General features: G+C 40.5%; 1 protein-coding gene across 3 annotated transcripts; it reads left to right on the forward strand.

Moving 5' to 3' along the window:
- Window positions 1–10,919: 10,919 nt before the first annotated feature.
- LOC148360853 (uncharacterized) lies at window positions 10,920–24,557 on the forward strand. 3 transcript variants are annotated; one of them, XM_088343065.1, is made up of 9 exons: window positions 10,920–11,036; window positions 14,268–14,453; window positions 14,526–14,624; window positions 15,238–15,285; window positions 15,413–15,492; window positions 15,629–15,725; window positions 17,510–17,602; window positions 23,265–23,414; window positions 24,049–24,557. In XM_088343065.1, the coding sequence occupies exons 1-9, from the start codon at window positions 11,015–11,017 to the stop codon at window positions 24,156–24,158; spliced, it is 885 nt and encodes a 294-aa protein (XP_088199191.1). In that variant the 5' UTR covers window positions 10,920–11,014; the 3' UTR covers window positions 24,159–24,557. The 3 variants fall into 3 exon arrangements, with proteins under 3 accessions (XP_088199191.1, XP_088199193.1, XP_088199192.1); XM_088343067.1 differs by having other exon boundaries at window positions 24,061–24,557; XM_088343066.1 differs by having other exon boundaries at window positions 23,268–23,414.
- Window positions 24,558–26,069: the final 1,512 nt, after the last annotated feature.

Here is a 26,069-nt window from a genome sequence, read left to right on the forward strand (position 1 = left end):
ATCCCGGCTCCTCCGTGTTACATGTGGAAGTGTCCTTGGGTAAGACACTGAACCCCTAATGCCCCCAATAAGCAGGTTAGCGCCTTACATGGCTGCACGGCCGCTATTGGGAAATGTGAAGCACACTGTCAAGCGCTTTGGGAAGTCTTGACTTGAAAAGCGCTATATAAATGCAGATCATTTCATTTCATTTCATACAATACGCATAGCATCAATTGTGGCTTTACTAAATTTATGCATATGCGTGCATATCTATCAATACAAAGATGCACCCGTTTTTCAGTGCCCAAAATGAGCAAAGGGGCATTTTATTGTTTAAATCTTCATAAAAATAAGCGAAAGCAGACTTCTCGAAGATCGATGTGAGGCGAACCATGTGAAGCTTGCATTCATTCGTACCCTACTATTAAACAGACAAATGACAATTGAAATTCATAGGGACAATGTGTATTATTTGACTAAATGTCACTGTATTGTGCAATGCAAGCAAAAATGAGTGCTACAATGCACAAGGAAGAATACAAACTACGGAGACTCGGAGTGACCAAAAGACTGGAGAGAAAAAATGAGAAGAAAAACAGTGTGGTTTGGTCACCTTGATTCTCCAAAGTTGGTATTCTACCAGGCAGCACGGCAGCGCAGTGGTTAGCGTGTGTGCGTCACAGTTCTGAGTTCATGAGATCGAAACTCCTGTGTGGAGTTTGCATGTTCTCCCTGTTCTTGCGTGGGTTTCCTCCGGGCACTCTGGTTTCCTCCCACATTCCAAAAACATGCATGTCAGGTTAATTGGCCGGTCCAAATTGTCCCTAAGTGTGAATGTGCGAGCGAATTGTCTGTCCCTGTCTGCCCTGCGATTGGCTGGCTACCAGTTCAGGTTGTCCCCTGCCCACTGCCTGAAGATAGCTGGGATGGGCTCCAGCACCCTCGCGACCCTACTGAGGATAAGCGGTGCGGATAATGGTTGGATGGATGGTATTTTACCTCGTGTTTTAACGCTTTTTTGGGGGGTCAAACAATACATTACAGTGACATCCAGTGGTCAAATAATACACACTATCCCTTTAAATCAACATGCTAATCCCATATATCTCCTTTCGTGTTAATGAAATGATCTGCATTTATATAGCGCTTTTCAAGTCAAGACTTCCCAAAGGGCTTTACAGTGTACTTCACATTTCCCAATAGCGGCCGTGCACCCATGGAAGGCTAGCCTGCATATTGGGGATATTAGGGGTTCAGTGTCTTACCCAAGGACACTTCGACATGTAACACAGAGGAGCCGGGCTTCGAACTGCGATCACTTGATCCCAAGACGAGCGCTCTACCTCCTGAGCCACTGCCGCCCCTAACATAAGACAACTAGAACTCGGGAGATCATCTAAGGATGCATTGCAACGCACAAATCAGTTCATGCTAGCATAATGAGCGTGCTATGTTCTAAAAACACATTTTCAAACCCCTCCACACAATGATTGAAAAGCATCCAAAAATTGAAACACCGAATAAATCCTCTCCCGAATTGGAGCAAACAACAGTAACACGAGGAGAAACATATTGCCTATTTCCTCCTTCCTTGGCACTGTGCTTTTTTTGTTTCGCATCGCGTTTACCAAGGCGCTAATCCTTGTTTTGGTACGCGAGGCTGCCTGCGTCGGATCATAATCCGTGCAAAGCTCCGTGTCCAAAGGCTGATGCCGTGGCCAGCAACCGAGTACGTGCTGACGCAAAGCACCAAAAGGAAAGCAAGGAGGCGGCAAAAGGGATGCTTGTTGACGGTGTCACCCATGTCGGTAATCATTACTCAACAAATGGCGGTATGCATCGTCTTTCATGGGTAATGCAAATTTCAAAAGTGAACCACGAGAATTTGTACAGCAAAAAAAGTACAAATAAATGTAAAAACATTTGATTTTAGGTCAGTGCAGTCAAGATGTATTTGCGTTGTATGCGCTGAATAAGTGTAAATTGTCATGTTTACCGATTGGAATCACCTGTGCCCGCTCATTTAGCGCCCTGGATCTATTTAAACCCTGTCCTGTCACTCTCCTGTTGTCAGTCCGTCTGGGAACCTCTGTTGATACAAGGAAAGCCTTTTGACCCTGACTCACGCCTGTTTTCCTCCCATTTTTCCACCTGTCTGTTCCTGATCTCCCATCTGCCTCCGGCCACGACATGTTTTTTGATCCCGACTACGTCTGCTCTCTCGTCCCGGCTTACGATCCATTATTCCATACCTGACACCGCCATCGCCCGCTACGGAAGATCCACTTCCGTGTTCAGATCACAGTCCGATTGCGAGAGTGACTTGCTTCCCGCGCCCAGCGAACACCGGATTGTGGGCGCAGCCCTTCCTCTTTCTTTCAATAAAACTTGTGGTAAACGTTACGCGATTGGGTCTACCCTTTGTGCTGGTCGTGACATAAATAGTCTAATTTTGTCAACGTGACATCCAACTTTAGGACAAAACCGATCTGCATTAGCTGGTGGTGGCCTTAAGACATACACTGTTAGAGTGAGGTAGTGGACCTGCAGAGCCAGAGCAGGTTAGGATAGTAGATGAGAGGCTGGGGTCACCCACGGGAGAGGTGTAGAGCAGGTGGTATCCACAATACGTGTGTCCCCATTGGAGGAGCAAAGAGTACCCCAATTACTTACCCTAACCCTAAACCTAGCCCTAAAACTGAACATCCTGGAAAGGGGATTACCACTTGTGAGGCCCCTTCTCAAGGTTCCTTGAGCTGAGGTATTGAGTTTTTCCTTGCCCGCATGTTGGTTTAAGATCAGGGGATGGTGTAAATGTAATCCTGTGCAATCTTTTGAGACATTTTGTGATTAAGGGCTATACAAATAAATGTGACTTGACTTTACTTGACCTAACACTAAACCCTATACCCCTCTAACCCTCCAACCTTCTAACCCAGACCTGGGCACTCCGGTCCTGGAGGGCCATATGTTCTGCATGATTTTTGAGGTTTCTCTGATCCAGTACAGGTGATTCCAATCACCAGTATCGTTAACGAGCACTTGCTAGCTTGCTAACGAGGTTATAATTTGTATCACCTGAGTTAAAGAAGAGCAAACTTCAAAATCTGGCAGGACGTGCGGCCCTCCAGGACCGGAGTGCCCAGGTCTGGGTTAGAAGGTTGGAGGGTTAGAGGGGTATAGGGTTTAGTGTTAGGTCAAGTAAAGTCAAGTCACATTTATTTGTATAGCCCTTAATTGTTCACCAGTGGAGCTCTGCTAACCCTAGCCCTAAAGCCTAAACCTCACCCTTAAATCTAAACCCTATAACCTTCTTATCCTCTAACCCTAACCTTAAACCTTCTCCCTAACCCCTAAACCTAACCTGTAAACCCTAGACTCTCTATCCCTCTAACCTTCTAACAACTAACCCAGGGGTTGGCAACCCAAAATCTTGAAAGAGCCATAGCGAGAAAAAAATAAATAAATCTGTATATAAGCCTTATAGGAAGGCAGCACATGTTGTATATAAAACACTCTATATACATCTATATTAAATGGAAAACATTAAGAATGTTTGTGTCATGTTTTCCCTATTATAGTGACCATAGAATTTTCCATTATCAAAGGTTATTGGAGAAAAAAAAAGAGGCTTACGTGGCTCCAGAGCCACTTATTGCTGAGCTCCCGCCCTAACCCTAATCCTCTAACCCCATCCACTAGGCTTTACACCTGTGGGCACCAGTGGGGCTGGACTAAACGTAACCCTAAACCCTAGCCCTAACCCCACTAGGTTTTACACCAGTGGGGCTCTGCTAACTCTAACCCTTACCCTAACCCTAACCTTTTAACCAAAGCCTTTCATGTACACTTGCACAATCTTAGCCAGCACATGTGCACAAAAAGTCGCCCCATTTTGTATATCCGGTTTTTGTTTGTGCATGGATTTGTGTTTCAGTGTTCAGGAAATGGTATACGTGTGAGTATACATTTGACTTTGAGATTGTGTTTGTATGACATAGTATGTATATGTATTTGTGTGTTTTAGTGTGGGAGTGTGATACCATATGATACTGGCCAGCTGCCATATGTCAAATGGCATCTGTTTTCACAATTCCGATCATTTGACCACCAAAATTTATTTTCAGTTTGGTAAACAAAAAGAGATTTTCACGCAGAGGCCCACGTAAGATTTATTTGCGCAGATTCGTCAGGGTGGTCAGCAGCAGTGTAAGACGCATTAATGAAAAAATATTTATTGGTTACAGTTACTAGTTACTTCATTCAAAAACTAATTACGTTATCCCTGAATTACTGACACAAAAAATTAGCGTGTTACTCTGAAAGTAACTATTAGGTTACAAATTATCGTATTTACGGTGCTCACATTGAAGCTGACCCCCTAAAACTGCTTAACTTGTACACCAACCTGCAGAAGCAGTGAACCCTTCATAATTATTGGCTTGTTGAGAGCCTGCTAGCGAACATGGCTGAGACACTCCATATCCATTTTGTCTTTTGTATTCAAACCACTAAATGTTTTCCTCCATTCCTGGGTAATATCCAACATTTTTTTAAATAAAAACACTAAAAATCAACACTTTCTACGTAAATTGAAATGAAATGAAAATGAAATGATCTACATTAATATAGCGCTTTTCAAGTCAAGACTTCCCAAAGCGCTTTACAGTGTGCTTCACATTTCCCAATAGCGGCCTTGCAGCCATGTAAGGCGCTAACCTGCTTATTGGGGGCATTAGGGGTTCAGTGTCTTACCCAAGGACACTTCGACATGTAACACAGAGCCAGGATTCGAACTGCGATCTCTTGATCCCAAGACCTACCTCCTGAGCCACTGCCGCCCCCTGTTCTCATTGCTCACATTTGCCCCATTTATTTTGTTGTTCCTGAATAAGCCATGCCCCCTCCTCACGTGCTGCCTACTGTTCGCTACTGGCGACAGACAACCAAATTTGCGCCTATATACTGACACCCTGGTTTCAGTATTTTATTATATAGTAGTCAATATTGCTTGGAAGCGAGTATATACGCTAGGGAGAAGATCAGAATATTAGTCAGGAGAAATTACGCCTTCTTGCACTCTGCTTGAGATGGAGCTCTTGTAACTGTATTCAGTTGTATCTTGTCGGAAAGTATGAAAATACCAACCTTGAGTACTTGTTGTGTTTAGAGTTTTGTTACTGGCAGAATGACTTCATTACAAAGGAGAAACGCAGTATGGTAGACACTATGGTCTCTTTTTGAAATTTAGCGCTCCATGCTGTAATGACATTTGAGTAACACGTTACTCTCGACACCGGTCGGTGGGCCGGCCCGAGGGCAGTCTCGGAGGCAAGCGGGCCACTCCAAGCCATTGAGACGGCTTTTGTGCGCCGTAAAGGAGAAACGCAACCCACTGTTTAACATCCCTCCTCCTCCCGCTCAGAAACAATCGGGAAGGGGGCTCGCCCGGAGCTGGGTCAGCAGAATGGGCTGTGAATCCTGCGCCTCTGAATCCGCCGGGTGGGTGGTCCGCCTCGCTCCCTCACACACATACAAATGTTTTCCTCCTCCTCCTCCACTTCTTCACCATTAGCTCATCCGCTGTAGCTACAGTACGGCCTGCAAACTGCTGGAGATGCCCGAGGATGGTCCTAGATCAGGGATCTCCAACGTGAGGCCCCCTAAGGATAGCTTTTTTAGGGTGAGCTCAGTGTATCTGATCTGAGATCATACATCGTAGCATCACTGCTTATTTTTTGAGTGTGTGTGTGCCTGTTTTTTATGCTCTTTAGTATATCTCTTCATAATACTCCGGCCATTCCCTTGTATCTTTGACTCCTGATTCAAGCAGACAGGAAACCCACAGAGGCGAATCGAAGATATAGCAGTGTGATACCTGACTCCATCCTCATCAACTCAACATTCTGCAACAGAAACTGCAAAATATTTTTGAGGTTGCGGGTCTGACAAGCACATGGTCTTCCCCTGATTTGCCAGCTCATTTTCCTTCACCAGATGTAGTTTCACTGAGGCCAGTGCCAATCTTCTGAAGAAAACTAAAGGAGGAATGAGAGTGAAAATATCATCGTCAGCTTGTTAGCCACAGATACCGGTATGTTGTGGATAATCTTAGAGGGGATTATTCTCCTGAATCATGGTATGTGATGGTAGATCTGAACATGCAAAAACCCAAATCATAATCAAAAAGGGTGTAGGGCCTAACATGGCCGTATCCTCTACTATTGCCCACCCAACACACTCCCCGAGTCCCTGGTAGCACCCAGGTACGCCAATTCCACCCGCGGCAGCAGCCCCTGCCGGAGGCCCGACCCCAGGGCCCGGAACACCACACAATCATGTGAACAATGCAGTGTCGGAACCAATCTTCCCTCTAAGCTGCGCTTTCTCCACGCACAAGAAAATCTATCCAGCGCAATGTTCCCTCTAAGCTGCGTGTGTGCGCAATTGCGCACTACCCAGAGCTTTTCCGCGCACAAGAAAATCTAGCGAGCTCACAAAAATCAGGCTCAAAATTGCTAATTAAGAAGCAAATTAAGTCAACGTTACAGTGCATGAAGGTAAAAATGCACGGGTTGAGGAGAACGAAGTTGAGTAGAGTCAGTATAGTTTTTCGAGAACCGGCTTCCTCGGCTTGGCTCACCAAACGGCTCTTCAGGTTGTTTTTGCTTCTTTCATCCCTATATGACCAAATATTATGTAAAATTATGTACAAAATAACTTAAAGGAAGGGGGAATAGAACAAAAAAGAAAAAAACTACCAAAATGAACAAGTAGTGAAAAGCTGAGAAAAAAGAAAACAAAAGGAAGAGAAAAAAGAAGGAAAAATTCAGAAAAAATAAAAAGAAAAAAAGGAAATAGAGAACAAAAAGAAAAAAGTAGGAACTAGGAAACTAAGAAAAATAAACACAATAAGATTTTTTAAAGGAATGTGAAAAAAACGGGGAAAAAGAAGAAAAAGTTTGTGTTGCATTCAAATAATTTCTAACTATACCAAGTCAATGTTGTTGCCAACATTGTACTTCCACTAAAAAAAATGTGATTAAATACAGTTGTGTATCGTGCAACTGACTAAATAAGCCCCCGAAAATGTTAGTATTATGCGACAAAAGATACCAGGAAAAAAAAGGAATGGAAATCTTGTGAAAGAATTGTTGTAAGAACAAATGACGTTTGTGGGCCGTACAACCTTTGCAATAATTAGTCAATTCATTCAAAAGTGAAAACATTTTTTGCATTGCATTTGCAAACTCAGCAAAATGTAACGTGATGTCAAGTTTTGGACATGTTTGATAATGACTTGGTTGCCACAATTGGGATTGCTGTTGCTCACTGTTGTTTCAAGCGTTCTTCACTTTGTGTGAACGCTCAGACCTGTGGAAAATTAGAGGGAACATTGATCGGAACTACTCCACTGCCTCGAAATGGTTTAGTCCATTTGATGACTAGCACGCTCTCGCCTTCCTCTTCACTCCTCTTTTGCTCGGCTAGGGTCACTTGCGGCATAGCGGCAGAGTCTGTGGAGGCTCCGGTATATTACAGTGAGAGTATGTTATACAGCAGTTATGTTAAACAACTATTTTACCACCTAATACCATGACTTTGTTATCACCAACAGATATGACACCTCGTTTTAGCTGCATTGAATCAAATGTAACAATGATCAGCCTAGCTTAATTGTTGTGTGTGTGTGTAAACTATATGTGAATAGAATGCGTCATTGTCTAATAGGTTTTATGCCTCTCCTTCTGTTTGCGCATGTGTATGTGTGTATACTCTATCAGAAATAAATTGGAAAAACTGAACATGGTGTAGTAATGGTGTTTCCGCTGACCACAAAGTGTAAAGTGATGTTCACAAATGGGAAGTGACACTTCTAAAAAGTCTGGAATTATCATAAATAACTAAGTGAAATGAAAAAAAAAAACATTTTTTTTTAACCAGACACCAAAGGTTCTGAACCTAAAATCGCCCCTGATCATATCTATCTATCTATCTACTACCTACCTTGGTCATATCCCTCAAGAGGGGTGACCGACAGCAAGACAAACACATACAATAACGAAGAAAATTAAAGGGTAAAAATAGCAAAAAAACACACACAAAATGTTTTTGACCATGGCCAACCCAATTGCCCAAACACCCAAACAAGTTAGGCACCTCGGCACCTAAGTTGGTCATGCTTTCGTCCCTCCAGATGAAACGGGACACCAGAAAGCGGCCATGTCACTCGGGTCAGGGTGACACAACACACTCTTTTGTCCAACAGCAGGGCCCGACAGCTTTCACTGGTTTACCCCTGCCGCATCATACGGGTGCCCGGCCCATCCTTAAGAACGCGTCCACAATCCCACTATCCTTTCACAACACCTCTTCTCTCCTTTCTATCACCCTGATCATATAATTGTGAATATTGTTTGAATATTGAAATACATCACTGCATCCATATTTATGATGAAATCAAAGTCATTTTAGTTCAGTGGCCTCATGGAAAAATATTCTCACATGGTCCAGACTATTGAATGAATGGCATAAAAAGTGTCCCTTAGCTGGAGGGTTGGGGTATTTTTCGGAGGCTCACAATTAAATTGTAATTCAGATATTTGAAATTTGATTATAAACAGATTATTATGTTTTTTCCCCTCAATATCTTTTCCTTCACAAAGATTTAATCTCTTAAAGTGTTTATCTACTGTGCAATTGTTAATGATAAAAATAACACAACATTGGAATTCATTTCTACTACAGTTCATTCAAAGCTCCTTTCAACTTCTGCAAAGACACCCAGGTATTGCTCATCTGTGACTTTGAAAATCACATTGGAACGGGTTTCCTCAATGTTCTCTGGTTGATAAATGGTAGTCAGAATGTACAGCTCCAGTGGGTGCTTTGGTGACATCTAGTGGACATATTTAACATTGCAGCTAATTATTTTCTTGTGCTTTTCACAGCATTGTCCCGTGGGCCACATAAAATGATGTGACGGGCCACATTCGGCCCACGGGCCGTGACTTTAACATGTGTTATAGCTGAACGATTCTCCACCAAAATAAACTGACGCAAGTTTCATGGGAACCAATTTTGATTGCATGAATGTAAATATTTACACTGAAATAAACTGTATATGAAGTCAAAACAAGAACAAATGGTAGACCCAATCGCGTAATGTTTCACACAAAAGATTCGAGGAAACATACGCCAGCGATCGGGAGCTCGTGGCGTGCTCAAACGGAAAAAACAGGTCGTTAGCAGGGACGGGAGATCAGAACGTCGAGGTCAAAAAACGAGTCGTAGCTGGAGACAAACGGGGAAATCAGGAACAGACGAGTCGGAGTCAAAATGCTTTCCTTGTGTAAACAGAGGTTCGCTGACGGACTGACCAAGGGCGAGTGAGAGCACTGAGCTTAAATAGGAAGGGGAACCAATCAGGAAGCCAGCAGCGGCTAGCGCCAAACGAGCGGGCACAGGTGAGTGTAATGAGTAATCATGACAGTAGATGCATAAAATAAAACAATGATATTAATATATAGTGGCAAAAATAAGAATGAAAAACGTCAGACTGCCAGTAATGAAAATTCAGAAATTTCAAGTTATTAATTTTGATACACAAATGTTACCAAGTTAATTAGTTCAATTTAATTAAGTTAAATTAATTGACAAGTCTATTTTTTTGGACACCTGCATCCTCAGTTCTTATTTTGACTATTATCATATAGTTTACATCATTGACACCATTGGTCAATTTACTGTTCTTTGATCACCACACCCTTTAGGGCAGATCTGTTTTTGTAGCCCGGGAGATTTGATTAAAGAAAGGGCTCAGGGGAAGGTTTTTAGAATAGGTTGACATTTCTTATGTGACTTGTGGGCTATCTTCCCCTGTTATCCTTGCAAGTTTAAAATCCATTGATGCATTCGTTCCTTATTTTGAGTGTCTACTAAACTTTAAACGTATCACTATTGCCGGTTTATATATTGACACATTTAGAATACAACAAATGCTTTTTTTTTATTAATTGGTCTATAATTATAGTCACGAATAAACTATCTTTAACTAAGTGAATCAGTTGAATAAAATATAGTATTGTTAGATTTATATTTACAAAAGTTAGTATTCTATTAAAGATTTTACTTAATAAATATTTTGCACGTAAAATGACCATTTAAATTCAGTTAAAAGAAGGGAAAGGTTGTGTTTCCTGAATGTTTCAGGTTTTCTTTTTTATTTTTATAATAGTTTACACAGTATACTTTATATAAATCAACGCACTGAAGGTACAGGTAAATAATCCCATATAGCAGTGCAAGGAAAATAGTAAAAAGAAAAAAAGACACATTTAGCGTTGTAAGATAAAATAAATAATAAAAATAAGTTTATTGAAAGACAAAAACATTCATTACGTTATAGTGAATAAATAATTATAATTGCATAAAATCTAAAACGTATATAACGTATTCAAATACAAATTGGGAAATGTGTTAAATAATTGCAAATAAATATCATTGGATTCATATTAAATCGAAAGAAAATCTTAAATATATTTACGTATACGTGCCAAGAAAACGTTTTCTGAATAATTTCAAAAGGCAAACGGAAGAAAATACATTATATTATAAAATAAACAAACTGTCTTTTGGGATGGTCATTTTTACTGCGCTTTCCTTTGCTTAAACTACAGCGACACCTAGTGGGTGTACACCAGTACTAAACCGATGTAAAACTCGGCCAGAATTATTGTGTCTAAAAATGAGTTTCAATTCATCTGTGTACTGAAATAAGAAGGACGGTGTCATGATTTGTGTATGAGACTCTCTTTAGTGTAAAAATCAAAACATACACACAAAAATGAGTATAAATCCAACGTGTGAAATTGAGAAAAGAAACGTTAAGAATCATGTATGTCATCATAGTCATTGCATCAGTGCAAGTAAGTAGACCTGCAGGCTTCATCCTCTTTTTGGATTTCCGGCTGCACACAAACGCAAAATTCGATCTCATTTTTCAGTCTTTGGATGCTTTTTTGCTCGCATCATGCTGACGTTGGTTACGATGGGTGAGTTTATGCGTGGAATAAACACATTTTGATTATACCTAGATGTTTTTGGTTTATGTTTTTAACACTGAAATGTGACAAAGTAACGGGGAAGTAAATATCTTTTGTTATATATTTTTAAAACGTTTCTTTATTCATATATTCAAATTTCAATTTGGTGAAGTTGTTTTAAAATCAACAAAGCAAATTTCAATTGAAGTCCTGCTTTATTATAAATAATATCATTTACGTGGAGGAAACGCAAAATAAACATCACCTTGACGACTAAGAGAAAAAATAAATAATAATAATAGTCAACTCAAGTCATGTTTATTTGTATAGCCCTTACAATAATAATAATAATAATAATAATAATGATAATAATAATAGTAACCGTCATAATAATATTCATAATAATCATAATAAAAATAATCATCATCATCATCATTTACATTTAATAATAATAATAGAAATAACCAATTATTTCCATTTATCTTATGTTTAATTCATATTACTTATTTATAAAACAAGCATGGTAAATTTTTCTCAATTGGATTTCGCATAAATATCTCTTGAATTTATTTAAATACAGTTTAAGATTTATTTCTTGTCATAAGAGATATATAGTACATCATTTTTTCATCTATTGTCTTTGTGAGTTTTTTAAAAGTGACAGATTATTGAACAAAATAATCATATAAAAAAGAGCTAAAGCTAATGATAAAAATCTGTGTTTATAATGTGTGTTTTGCTTGATATTTTCTCTAAAACAAGTACAAACCTTGTGAATTCTTTTGTAAAATGTTTTGCATAATTATCCCTTGAACTTGTTAAATAAAGTTTCAGATGACTAGATTCCCATTTATTATTTTGTTAAATTAATATTTAAAATGAATCCTAACTTATTTATGTATATGTAATTTCCTAGTGTTAACACTTCATTGTTTTTTTTTTCATTGATAAACATAAGTTATTTATTCAATTTTGCATCGCTTATATTTTGTCTTCTTATATACAATATGCTTATTTGAGATACCGTTTTGAATCAGCTACAAATATTATCGTAAATACATAGTTTATTCTATATTCAAGAGTGGATTATGTCTGAAAATGAAAGCCACTTCTTTGTTCCTGATTAGTGCAAGTCTAAAGAAAGTCATCCTGTTACTGCTATGCTGTTACTAGATAGATAGATAGATAGATAGATAGATAGATACTTTGTTCATCCCCGAAGGGAAATTCACATTTCCAGCAGCATCCCTGAGCTGAGAACAATCGAGAACAATCGAAAATAACACGGGAGCTGCTGGAGTGGCTGCCATTCGTGACGGCGCCGGAAGAAAAGATTCAATTTGAATCATGTACAAACAAACAAACAATTGAATCATGTACAAACAAACAAACAAACAAAATATTCATGTTTCAATAAGTGGAGTGTTAATAAAATGGGGGGAAAATAATACTGATATAACCAGGTAAAACTAATTTTAAGTTACCTGTCCAAATGAATGTTGTGCCATCTCACCTTTCCCACTCTCTCTCCTCTCACCTTTCCCACTCTCTCTCCTGCAGTTGACTTGCTGCTGCTCGCTCCTGAAACTAATACTTACCTCTTTGTGTATTGTGCAGTCCCTTCTCTAGACAAGGTCTCACTCGGGTACAATGACAGTGAGTTGTGAGATCTCCTGTAGTACCTCATTTACCATGATCCATGCACCCATCCATCCATTGTCTGCACCGCTTATCCTCAGTAGGGTCGCGGGGGTGCTGGAGCCCATCCCAGCTATCTTCGGGCAGTGGGCAGGGGACACCCTCAATACACGGCCCCAGTCATCCTCTCTTTAATGCAGTGCGCTCGTCCTGTCCCATGTGCAGAAAAACACCCCCAAAGCATGATGCTACGACCCCCATGCTTCACACTGAAGGAGTGTTCTTCAGATTGTACTCTTCATTCTTCTTCCTCCAAACACGCTTGGACCAAAAAGTTCCCTCACTGTCAGTGTGTCCTATGTCACTATTATGTCATTAACATGTTGTAATCATTAGAAGTAGGGTTAAAATAGACTCTGTCAACCGCTAGAGCATCTGCCTTGTATAACGGAACTTAGTGGTTTATATTTACTAATGGTAAGCTCTTTCTTAAAATAATTTTAAAAGACTTGATCATGTCATGGATTTTCTACACTAGATAGACATCACATTTCCTAGAAAGTCACAATAACCCAGCTACTTTTATACCAGGTCTGCTGTTCAGGTGTTCTTAAGGGGAACCCTGTTGTCCCGCACAAAACGCTGTACTGCAAATTTTGTTTGTGACATTCTTATTCATTTACCCAATGTTAACTTATACATTTCATGTTATAAATATCGTTTTTTATTCATCCTGAATCAGTAAGCTTCATTACATTAAATTTGAAAGTCACATTCAACAGACCAGAATAAACGATCAATGAAAGTAAGTATTTTATATTCTGAATAAAAAGGACAGTGTGTATTATTTAGCGCGTTCTAGGGGAAAAAAACAATATAAATTTAATTAACAATAAATGAATAATCATGTAAACATTTAATAGTACAAGAAATGTGCTTTTTTGACATAACGTAAGCCTCACCTGGGGAAGCAGACACATTTTGCTGCTACGGGTACCCAAAAAGCTTGCAAAAGGTTGGGCATAAACGTTAGAATTATGGTTGGGTAGTTTGTATACTTTTTTGTTCTTGTTAGCACAGTGTCTCTTTAATACAGACAATTATTCTTATTTTATTGTGAAAAACCTCAGCATGAGGAAATTAAGAAAGCAGGCACTTGGCTCAAAAATATTTCACCAAGAGGTACATCATTCAAAAAAGTCCAGAAACACTTGCATAAGACCTCCGAAGGTAGGCAGTGAAAAACAAGATTCCCAAAAAACAAAAACCTTGCTAAGGCTAGGCAAATTGTAGTGTGGTTTGGTCACTTTGAGCCTCAGTGATTTACATTTTTCCCTGTGCTTTTATGCGCTCATTTTCGGTTACATTACACAATACAGCAACATGTGGTGGGCAAATAATACACACTGTCCCTTCAAAATTGACTCTCATTTATAATATTCATTTTTTTAGTATTTTTGGTCATAAATCAGTTTGAATTATTGGTTGCAATCATATGATTAGTAGCATTTATGCATATTTTTAACCAATAATCTTAATCCTTATCTGGTGACGCTAACATCCCTAATTTTCCCAACATCCCTCTATTTTTCCTTCTTTCAGGTTTGGTTTTCTTCTCCCTGGCGGCGTCTCAAATGCCGACCATCACGTCGACTTCGGAATCGGAACAGCTAAACTCCACAATGGCGGAAAGTGACGTCAATTCCACTAGCCCTGATATCAGCAACATCACCATGACGAGCTACGCTAACGCTAGTGTAACTGTCATGCCTTGGACTGATAACAGAGGTATCTTGAGTCCTAAAGTTAGTTCTGGTGTCAAACCATTTACATTGGACTCATGGCATCTTCTTGATTCAGGTAACCAAACTCAGGGCACAGCCAATGCGACCACTCCGGCACCCATGACCGTTTCTTACAGCTACTCCACTAAAACGATGGAAAAGAGGGAAGACAAAAGTAAGTTAGAGTAACACAGTTCAATACCAGACTAAGTGGGCAAACTCCATTTAGCAGCAGTGTTTTCAAATTGGATCACATGTCACTAAAAGTTTCGTGTAATAGTTCGCTTCACATCCCTATCACAGAGACTTCATCAGATGAACTTAATATTCTCTTTAAATTTTGATGAAGGTAGCAACTTAATTTCCTCTTCATATTCGTTTGAGTCCAGTCAAAATTCCATCTGAGAGTGGTTTTATTACTGAATATTCTGGGCACAAATGAGCTACTGGACAATATTAATGGGATTCACTCATGGACGGTCAAAATGGTTGACAGTAACTTTTATACTGGGAGGGTGGTCCCAAGGCTGGTGCAAAATGAAACCTAAGGAAATAAAATAAGCACTATTGTATTGAAAGGGCGGTCCGGAAAACCAAAACCATACATTTGAGGTAAATGAAAGTACTGTTATGGTGGAATATTCTGCACAAAGGCCCTTTTTTATAAACTGGTTGCATCTAACAAGTACTGATGGCGCTTTCTGAATACCCCAAAAAATTAGAATGTACATATATATGTGTATGGACATACAGTATACATATAAACTGAGAAATTCTTCTTTAAACAGCTACCACAACTGCTAAGCCTCGCATCAACAGAGGCTACGACACCACTGGTAGGTTGCATTTGTTTTTTCTTTTCTATTTATTATTATTTTTTTAATCGTTTTTTAGTTAAGCATTACATAGATTACTAGTGTTTTCCTAAATGTAATATTTATGTGTTTCATCTGTCCCTCCAAGGTATCATCATTCTCATTTTGATTATCGTGGTAGCGATCGGATTCGGGATCGCTTGCTACGTCTCCAAGAGGCGAGCAAAGGTTAGTGTAGGAGGTTAACGATGATTTTCAAAAACATTTACACAACTTGATTGAAAAATATCCCTTCACACTTTTACTGATATCTTAAAAATTCGTCATAGAAAAATAAATATCTTTGACTTTTGTTGTTTTCTAGCGCTACGCTCTTGACTTTACTTCCAGAGCAGATGATGCCAACGTGCCCTTGAGCCCCGTGGAGCCCATGTTGGCCAATGACAGTACACCATACAATGGTCAGTCAATACGCTGTTTATAGCAGGAGTGGCAGAGAAATACTTTTTTGTTCCTAACTAGCATCCCTTGCTAGTTTGATATTTAAAGTAACAATAGTTTTGTTGGAACCGGGTTGTAATTATTAGAAATAGGGATTGATAAGGCTCAGTCGACCACTAAAACCTTATTCATTCGTCACGACCAGCACACAGGGTAGACCCAATCGCGTAACGTTTCTCACAATTTTATTGAGATATAGGAAGAGGAAGGGCAGCACCCGCGATCCGTTGCTCGCTGGACGCGGGAAGAAAGTCACTCTCACAATCGGATAGTGATCCGAATATGGATGTGGATCTTCCGTAGCGGGAGATGGCGGTGTCAGGGACGGAAAAATAGGTCGATAGCCGGGACAGAAGAGCAAAAACGTTGTCGGGGTCAGAAACGGGTCGTGAGCCGGGACGGGAGAGCAGACTTGGTTGGGATCAAAACAGGTCGTAGCCGGAGACAGACGGGGGGATCAGGAACGGACAGGTGGAAAAACGGGACCAAAAACGGGACAGACAGGAGTCAGGGTCAAAAAGGAGTAAAAATAATTACGGCAGCCCAATGTCATGTCAAGTCATGTCTATTCGTATAGCCCTTATGTCATGTCTGGTGCGGTTGCCATGGCGCTCAGCTAGCCCTGCCCATGGACACTGGCTGATTGCTTCTTGACAGTATTTAATCGCGTTCCTTTGAAGGGTGCGTTGCTGGAACGTTTGTTATACCTGTTAAACTTTGGTTGAGACTTCTGTGAGATTTCTGTTTAATTCTGAGAAATGCCTAGTCTGTAAATCTGCCTGCGTTTGATCCTGTTTTGTTTTTGGTCTAATCCGTTTTGGACAACTTTTCTTTTGTTTGGATTTCTAATCCACTCCGCGACCATCGATCCCCGGATCGAGTGTGCGCACCCTCCTCATCCGCCCCCAATAAATTGTGAGTACTTCTATGCGAATGGGTCATTATTTCCTGTTCACCGCTCCGCTTCGTGACATCTTAATCACTAGTAGTCTCAAAGGGCTGCACAGAACACAGACCATTGCAGACTACAGTCTGTTATTACACCATCCCCTGATCTAAAACCTACATGACAGCGAGGAAAAACTCTAAAACCTCAACATGAAGAAAATGAATAAACCTTGATAATGAGGTAATCCCCTTTCCTGGATGACCAGGGTGCAATAGATGTTGCATTAACAAACAGATATACAGATATTGTCAATGTGAAATATAGGTCACTGATTTCTTATAAAAGGATACTGAGTGGATTTATACATAAATGTTGGGCTAATTTTGAAAAGGATTATGGGAGAATTGATTATGTACTCCAAGACACTGACCGTGTCAATATTTGTAATGCCAGTTAGAAAACTAATGTCCCTGGAAATAACAATGACCCGTCACTGTTGAGCTATTTTCAGAACCGGACCGGCAGACTATTCAGGTTTTTATTAGTGGGGGTAAGATTTACCATGGTACCACACTGGTGACACCTGGTTTTCAGAAAAAGCCTACACACTCCTGTCCAAATGTCAAGTTTTGTGACTTCAAATGATAATAATAATACTTAATAAACTAAATAAATCATGATAAATCTCAATCATTAATTTCTGTCACCTCTACTGTCACCTTCAGGAATGCGGTGTTGCATTTCTCAGTGGCTAAGCCAAACAATGTTCAAAACCAAAAATCGAGAAAAAAGAAAAAAAAAATGCACTTGGATGCATGGAGATCGGTGCTAACTTGTCCTTGATAAACCTCACAGGTTTGCAGACATTTGAGAGCGGTGACAAAAGGTCAAAGGAAGACGAAGCAGAAGACGACGCGTCGAAAAATAAGGAAGGAGACCAGCCCAAAAGTAAGAGAACGTAAGAGTAAGAGAGGACTTCACTTCCTCTTTCTTCAGCTCGACACTCACTGAAAAGGGAAGTGTGCATTACTGTAAAACACTCTTATTTGTTTCATTTTTTTTTTTATTTTACAGTTCTGGGGAGATTTGGAAAACAGTAAAAAAATTGCATGGTTATTCACCAACCTTTTTAAGCTCAGTGCTAATTTTTTGTCTCTGATTAGTGCGAAGGGCTACCATTTTGATATGCATTCCTAAAATAATCATGGTATTACTATGTTATTACTATGCTATCAAGTTGGAATCATTAGAAGTAGAATTGAAATAGGCTCAGTACACTATTAAAACATCTACCTTGTATTAAACCTTTGCACACACGTGCCCTAACCACTAGAGGACACCATGATGGACCGTAGTAAGCTGTAGTAAACGAGTTCAGTAAACAAAAATTCCACACCATTGGCAATGACAAGTCAAAGGAATATTGTGCAGCTGTCGGATAAGGTTGTTGACCTCGTCTGAAAGCACATAGGACGCTATGAAGAGAAACTGAGGATAGCATTAGCATTGCTAGCTACCGAGCAATACAGTCTTTCTCCTGACATATTGACACATCCAAACAAATCGTCTGCCTGACTTCAGTCCACACTATATGTATCACTAAATTGTGATTGGAGTATCCCCATACACCAGTGCTTAAAACATAGAAGTCTGGATGCTTACTAGTTATTCGTAGCTGGTACGCATTACCGTGCTTCATTTCACCACCAAATGCACGGCGTAAATGTAACCCTCGCGCTAAAGTTACTAAAACAACGTCAGATATAAATTTTGGGGGGAATGTCATAGAACAGTAAAACACGTTGTATAGAAATCACTTTTGAGCGTGTAAAAATTATTAATTTTAGCCAATTGATGTCTGTAACCAAACCTTTTGAAGCTGAGGGTTAATTTTTTTGTTTCTGTTTAGTGCAAAGGGCTACCATTTTAAAATTCATGACTTAGGTAACAACGTATGTTATCACTATGTTATTACCATCCTGTATGTATTAGTTGGGTTGAAATGGGCTCAGTCAACCACTAAAAGATCTAACTTTTATCAGGCCACTGAGTGATTTCCATACGTACATTTTAACAATTTTGGGAAGAATAGATCTTGTATTTACAGAAACTGATATTTTTCTACCGGTAAGAAGTCAAAATTCCTGGAAAATCACAATGACCCATCACTAGTGAGCTATTTTGGGAAGCAGTCCATGGGCTACTCAGGGTGTTTAAGGGGGTACCTTGGTGTCTGTGGGCATCAAGTTGGTAACCCCTGCTCGACAGGCTGTTCTCTGCAATAATCCCATTTACCACACGAGGGACCCTTTGAACAAATGTGGGTGCAGTCTAGTTACATTTACTTAACTCTTGGACTGTCTTTCTCTTTTTTTCCTTTCTTTCTTCTGATTTAAGGTTTAACTGAGTCATGTTTGAGCTTGTCTTACAGCCACCAGAAAACACATTTGTCTAAGCCGGCGGGGTTGATGGCCACCTGAGTCGAAACAATGGACCAAAAATATACATAACTTCTCGGTGGTTCGCGCCCCGGCCGAGTCATTCCTAAGACTTAAAAAGTGGTCGGCGGCGCCCTCTGTTGGCTGCGGCTGCATCGGCTCGCTACAACGGGTCAGGTGCAATCGACATTTCGTTCTGTGTACATTGTTACACAGAATGACAATACAAGGAAATTATTATTATTATTATTATTATTAAGCTTTTTTGTAATACATTCATTGATGTGATCCAAATCAAAATTCGCCCCCGCAACCCCCCCACAAAAAACCCCAAAACAAATTAAAAAAAAACATTAAAACATTGCAAATAATTAAGTACTATAGTAGCTTTCTTATGCTTCTCTCAGCATCGTCTCTCAGGCCAGATTAAATCTGTTGGCGGACCTGATACGGCCCGCAAGCCTTAGTTTAGTGACCACTGTGTTAAACCATGCCATTTTGGTAAAAAAAGATATTCTATTTAAATCACACACTGTCCAGAAAGTAGATACATTTTCCCAAAAAATAGAGATCATAATTGTGTTTTTTGAGGGGTAACAGTGGACCACAATTGGGCTGCAGTAATTAATTGTCATGAACCAGAACAGGATCAGGACCCAAAAGCGTGACGTTACTCACACAAGCCTTTTATTTAACAGGAATTAGGGAGTCATGCACGTTAGGCAGCAGTCTGGCGTGAAATGATAGGAAGCCAGAGGCTGACGAGATCGATACGAATTGCCCGAGTTGCTAACTGCTGACAGGACGGGACAGACAGGATAGATAATGAAACAGGATATCGAAAATAAACAGGACAACTAGACGGGAACGAAAACTGGAAAGCATAATAAACAGGACAAAAATAAACGGGAACAATACCGGACAGTAAATGCACTCAGGAAACAGGACTGAGTCAAAACCCACGTCTTGCGCGGCAGAGGTTCGTTGACGGGCTGACAAAGGAAAAATGAGAGCACTGAGCTTAAATAGATGGAAAGCCAATCTGTCAATGAGCAGCAGTTTATGCCATCGGGCGGGGCCAATTGGGCGCCATGGCAACCGTGACATTAATTTAATGTAGCTGTATTTTTTGCTTTGCTGTAATCAATTTATCGATACAATCACAATTAAATGTTACCCTCCCAAAAAAACAAAAAAATTACCGTACTCAATTGAGAAAAATGATGAATTGCCCAATCGGCAGATAAAATAGCTCATTTAGAGTAATTTTGTTTCAGTTTTTTTTTCTATATTTTCTATAAAGATGTTTTTTTCAAAAGCTTATAACACTTGACATAATTTTTTTAAATTTCATTTAAAAAATCAAAATTTCAGTTAAATAAGAAACATAATATATGTCTATTTTGACAGATGGTAGATTATTTTGCTGCATTTACCAGTGTTGATTATTTTGGGCAGCGCGGCAGATGAGTAGTTAGCACGCAGCCCAACGGTGCGGAGGTTCAGAGTTCGAGTCCATCTACCGTTTCCCCGTGTGGAGTTTGCATGTTCTTCCCGTGCCTGGGTTTCCTCCGGCCACTCCGGTTTCCTCCCACAGTCCCAAAAACATGCATGTCAGCTTGATTGGCCGGTCCAAATTGTCCCCAGGAGTGAATGAGCAAGTGAATTGTCTGTCCCTGTGTGCCCTGTGATTGGCTGGCAACCAGTTCAGGGTGTCACCTGCCCACTGCCCGAAAATGGCTGGGATGACAGTTCAGATAATGGATGGATGGATGTTATTTGTTTTTTCAAAAATGTATCATAACACCAAAATTGAGCAAAATATTTTGTGTATGTCATGATTACTCATTCCTCATTAAGCTCAGTCCTTTCACTCGCCTGTTGTCAGTCCGTCAGCGAACCTCTGTTTTCACAAGGCAAGCATTTTTGACTTTGACTCCCGTCCGCCCCGTTTTTGTCACCCGTTTTCCACTCATCCGTTCCTGATTTCCCCGTTTGTCTCCTGCTACGACCCGTTTTTTGACCCTGACCACGTTTTGATCTTCCCGTCCCGGCTAACAAACCGTTTTTTTACCCCGATCGCTCAGATCCCGTGAGCTGCTTGCTTCCCGCGTCCGGCGAGCACCGGATCGCTGGCGCTGACTTTCCTCTATATTTTAATAAACTTGTGAGTAACGTTACGCATCTGGGTCCTCCTTCTGTTCTGGTCTTGACAGTATAAGCTAAGAAAAAATAGTTCTACATTGGCTAATAGAACAGACATATTCAACATGCACATTTAATAGAATGGTGTCAGAAAAAAAATAATAAATTAAATTATAATAATAATTTGACAAACTTTTGTTTCTACCATTTTTTAACAATTAGAAAAAAATCCTTTTCTGTAGGGATAAGGGCCCTAATCTCTGCTTTCCTTGAAACTAACCCCACCTCCACCTTCTGCTAACACACACACCCCAGTTCTCATAATGATGTGTCCGAAGGACTTTCCCACAGCACCCAACAGCTGCAACATGTTTAAGCTGTCTATTAATCGGACTCCTTTTTAGCCTCAGAAATACTTGCAGGCTGCAACCTCCATCCATCCATCCATTATCTGCACCGCTTATCCTCAGTAGGGTCGCGGGGGTGCTGGAGGAGTCTTTGGGGAGTAGGCAGGGGACACTCTCAACTGGTAGCCAGCCAATGAACCTGAAATGCATGTTTTTGGAATGTGGGAAGAAACCGGAGTGCCAGGAGGAAACCCACGCACGCACGAGGAGAACATGCAAACTCCACACAGGAGGTTCGATCTCATGACCTCAGAACTGTGCCGTACACGCGCTAATCACCGCGCTGCCGTGCTGCCCAAGTTGCAACCTAACTGGGTGTAATTAGCTTGTCGAGTACCGGGTGCCTTGTCCGGTAGAATTTTCACGTCTAGTTGTTATTTTGATAGGTGTCAATGACCTCCTGAATAACGTAGATCATGTCTGTAATTTATCGCTACTTCAAGCTTCATACCTTATTATTCAGCGATCCTTTACCCCTAATAGCATATAGCTGTGACAAAGAGCCTTTTTCTCTGGTCTGGTGGCACTGTTTTGCTGTTTTGTCCTCCAAGAAGTAAACTGCACTTCTCCGGCCGTGATCCATTTTCCCCAACCCCATATTCCTGTGAGGAGCTGGCACTTTTGTCAGGAGGAATGCCGTTCTGGCCCCGCTAAAATAAAATAAAAAGGTTTTGGCCACTATCCCTTGTCGACTATCGCTGAGAGCAGGATGCCAAGGGAGTACATTTTCATACATGGCAGGTCTTTTTTCTGTTCTTTCCACCTAAATTGAACAGCACCTGAGCTGCCTCAATCTATTATTCCCGGGCAACTACTACAGAGACCGAGACACTGCACTTATGTTTGTCCTGGCAACTTTTTATTCGCCATTATTATTATTTATTTCTGCATAAAATGGGGCGGGATTAGCTCAGGAGGTAGAGCGCTCGTCTTGGGATCAAGAGATTGCAGGTTCGATTTCCTCCGTGTTATGTGTCGAAGTGTCCTTGGGCAAGACACTGAATCCCTAATGCCCCCAATAAAGCAGGTCGGCGCCTTGCATGGCTGCATGGCCGCTATTGGCGTGTGAATGGATAAGTGTGAAGCACATTGTAAAGCGCTTTGGGAGGTCTTCATTGACTTGAAAAGCGCTAAAAGAATGCAGACCATTTACCATAAAATGAGCTACGAATTATTGTCACCAATCCCATATTGCTGCAAGCGGGGACTGAAAAAAGTAGCTTCTGTCAGGATTTGTGCGCTTCTGAACCGTCTAAAACGAAAGGCCCACTTATGGCTGTTACCCATTATCCCCTGTCGACTATTGCTGAGAGACATGCGACGGCGAAGCCACTGAGGTGTGCCATTATGAACTGCACTGCTTTGGCTGCAGTCCATTATCCACAGTCGAGTATTGCTGAGAGCAGGGGCAAAAAAAAATAAAATTTGCGTCATGAGTGGCTTTTTACCCCCGTTTTTTTCTTCCTGAAATAAACATCGCCGGTCGACTATTGTTGCTAGCACCACACGACGGAGCGAATGTTTAGAAATAGGGGGGGTTCTGGTCCCCATTAACTACAAAAAACGAGGGTGATAACAGTATTGTGATATTATCAAATCAAGCTTATTGTGCCCGCACAGTAGATACTGCAGCTGAGTCTAAATCTTCATCTGAAGACCAACCAACAAAACCCGATGGACCCGACCAACCTATTTCTGATGGGACTTTGAAGGAGAGTCCGGACAATGAGAACAACAGCAACAATTCTGGCGTGACGCAAAACAAAGGCGGTATGTCCGATACAAATTCACTTGTTTTATCGTTTGGGCAAATGTGACGCAAGGACAGTGCAGAGACACTGTCAAACTACTAGATTTATTCACCGTACTTCCTTTTAAGCAACAAAGCAAGTTTTGACATTGAACAAAAATATGTGGCAATATGTTCCACATGGGCAATTGTGACTAAAAATAACGTTTTTAATATAGTTAAAGGGACAGAGTGTAATATTTAGTGCCTCCCAATGGTAATTTCATTGAGTAAAAAAACATTGACTTAAATACGAGGTAAAAATACCCAAACTATCATACCAATGTTATATTGTATTTAAAAACAAAGGTCGAGAAATTTGTATTTCTTTTACCGGGACATGGTGGAGTCTCTAACTAAGGTTGCCGCCATGTCTATCTGGCAACTTGGTGCTACGCTGTACCCTGTGGCATTGTTTTTTGTTCGCATTAGACAATACAGTGCCACCTAATGGTCAAATATTACACATTGGGGCTTTGATGAATACAATAAGCCACTGTTTCAAAACATTATTTATTTTCATTTAAATATTCCTCTATATGTGTAATAAGAACTGGTGAGGTCTGTCTTGCCCCCTTCCTGATTTATATGACAATGAATTCTGGTGTCTACCAGATGATCCTGAAGGAGAACGTCCCGCCATCAGTTCGTCCCCCCTAACTCAAGCGCTCTTGGATCATGCAGCAGGACAAGGATCTGAAACACACCAGCAAGTCCATCTCTGAATGGCTCAAAAAAAAAAATGATGATTCTGGAAGGACCAAGTCAAAGTTTGGATTTAAATCAAGATGAGATGTTGTGGTGTAACCTTAAACAGGCAGTTCAGGGTAGAAATCCCTCCAATATGGCAGATTTTAAACAAATTTGCAAAGTAGAGTGGGCCAAAATTCCTTCACAGCAATATGAAAGACTCACTAACAATTATCGTAAACGCTTGATTTTCGATTGTCGCTGCCTAAGGAGGCCCAACTCGCAATTAGGTTCATGGGGCAATTACTTTTTCACAGCCAGATAGGTTTTAATTTTTTTGTGCCTTAATAAATAGGATCAACATTTCAAAAATGCATGTTATAAATCCTTGAGTTGTCTCTGTGTGATATTAAAATATTTTTGATGATCTGAAACCTTTGTCAGTGATGAATATGCAAAATACACAGAAATCAGGAAAGGAACGAATACTTTTCACTGCACTGTACGATATATTCATTATTTGATAGGCAGAGCAGGAAAACATTATTTAAACCGTTACATAGAGAAGAATACATTTTTGCTCACACCTTAACTTATAAATGAAGTCTATATGCTGCTCCTATTGAATAAAAGCCTCAATATATTGATTATCTGGCACTGCATCGAGAATAGATAGATAGGTAGGTAGGTAGGTAGGTAGGTAGGTAGGTAGGTAGGTAGGTAGGTAGGTAGGTAGGTAGGTAGGTAGGTAGAACGATGCGGCCAATTTGTTCATTTTTTCTAACGGCCACCAGTTGCGCCCAAGTAGTAAAGATAAGAGTGAGACACATGGGATATATGTGTCGAGGAAGACGCAAGTTCAATGTAAATTCGAGCTTTGTGCATAAATAAAACTAGCATGAACAGACCCTCATCAAAGAAAAGGTGTCAATCGAAAGGGGAGGGTTAACCACCCTAATGGGAATAATTTTGCAAGTCTGTTTATTTGTAAACGGAAATAATGTGGTGAAACAAGAAGCAATGTCCAATGAAGCAGAAATGTTTAAGGTGGATTCCTATTTATCTTTTGGCATTATCATTTGTTTTGGAAGAAGTTTATTTCAGGATTGGATTCTATGAATTGTCCTTGATGTAAAAAAGCCAATTTCGTGCACATTCAAAGAAGTTGAAGATGGCCAGGGGACGTAATGGTGAGTTTTCGGGTATCTTGTTTAAAACTGATCATGATGTTTCTTTGATGATTATATTTTGAAATCATATCTTGAATCCCAAGAGTTCAAGCTTTCCAATGATATGCGGCATGACATATTTCAGAGACTGGTGACATCGTACAGACAAGTATTTGTTTATTAAAAGCCCAGTCAGAACATTAAGGGGTTAAGGTACTGTATATTATTAAAACACTTTCTGTTTTGCGTCTTTCTGTCATGATTACTGATGCGAGGCACCCGAATCTGCCCCTTTGGGGCCAACTGCCTCGGACGCTGATTGGCTGCTTCTCTCTTTTTAAACCCCCGTCTTCCTGTCACCCGTTGTCAGTCCGTCTGTGAACCTCAGCTCACGCTAGGCAAGCCTTTTCGACCCTGACTTTCTCCTGTCCTGATTCCTGTTTGATTCCCGGCTCTGACCCCTTTTCTGAACTTGATTACGTTTTTTGCTCCGCTGTTCCGGCCATCGATCTGTTTTTTCCCGCTCTTGACACTGCCTTCGCTCGCCACGGAAATACCACTTCCACTTCCGCGTCTGAGTAACCTGCTCCTCACGATCAACGATTTACGGATCCTGTATTCTACCCTTTCCCTTCTTCCTAATGAAACTCAGAGAAAGCACGCAAGTGGGTCCTGTCTTTGTTCTGGTCCTGCCACCTTCTTTGTAAATATGTCCTGTTTCAATGTGGGCACATGCGGCTTATAGTCAGGTGTTGCTTATGTATGTACGAAATGTTT

This window comes from Urocampus carinirostris, chromosome 8 (genome assembly GCF_059441175.1).
Source record: "Urocampus carinirostris isolate Australia breed hairy pipefish chromosome 8, RoL_Ucar_1.0, whole genome shotgun sequence".
NCBI classification, from domain to species: domain Eukaryota; kingdom Metazoa; phylum Chordata; class Actinopteri; order Syngnathiformes; family Syngnathidae; genus Urocampus; species Urocampus carinirostris.

Excerpts from the sequence above, each read along its gene's own strand:
- LOC148360853 (XM_088343065.1), top strand. The coding sequence starts at position 11,015 with ATGCTGACGTTGGTTACGATGG. Across the intron at positions 14,454-14,525 it reads GCCTTGGACTGATAACAGAG|GTAACCAAACTCAGGGCACA; the intron begins GTATCTTGAGTC and ends TTCTTGATTCAG. Across the intron at positions 15,726-17,509 it reads TGACAGTACACCATACAATG|GTTTGCAGACATTTGAGAGC; the intron begins GTCAGTCAATAC and ends TAAACCTCACAG.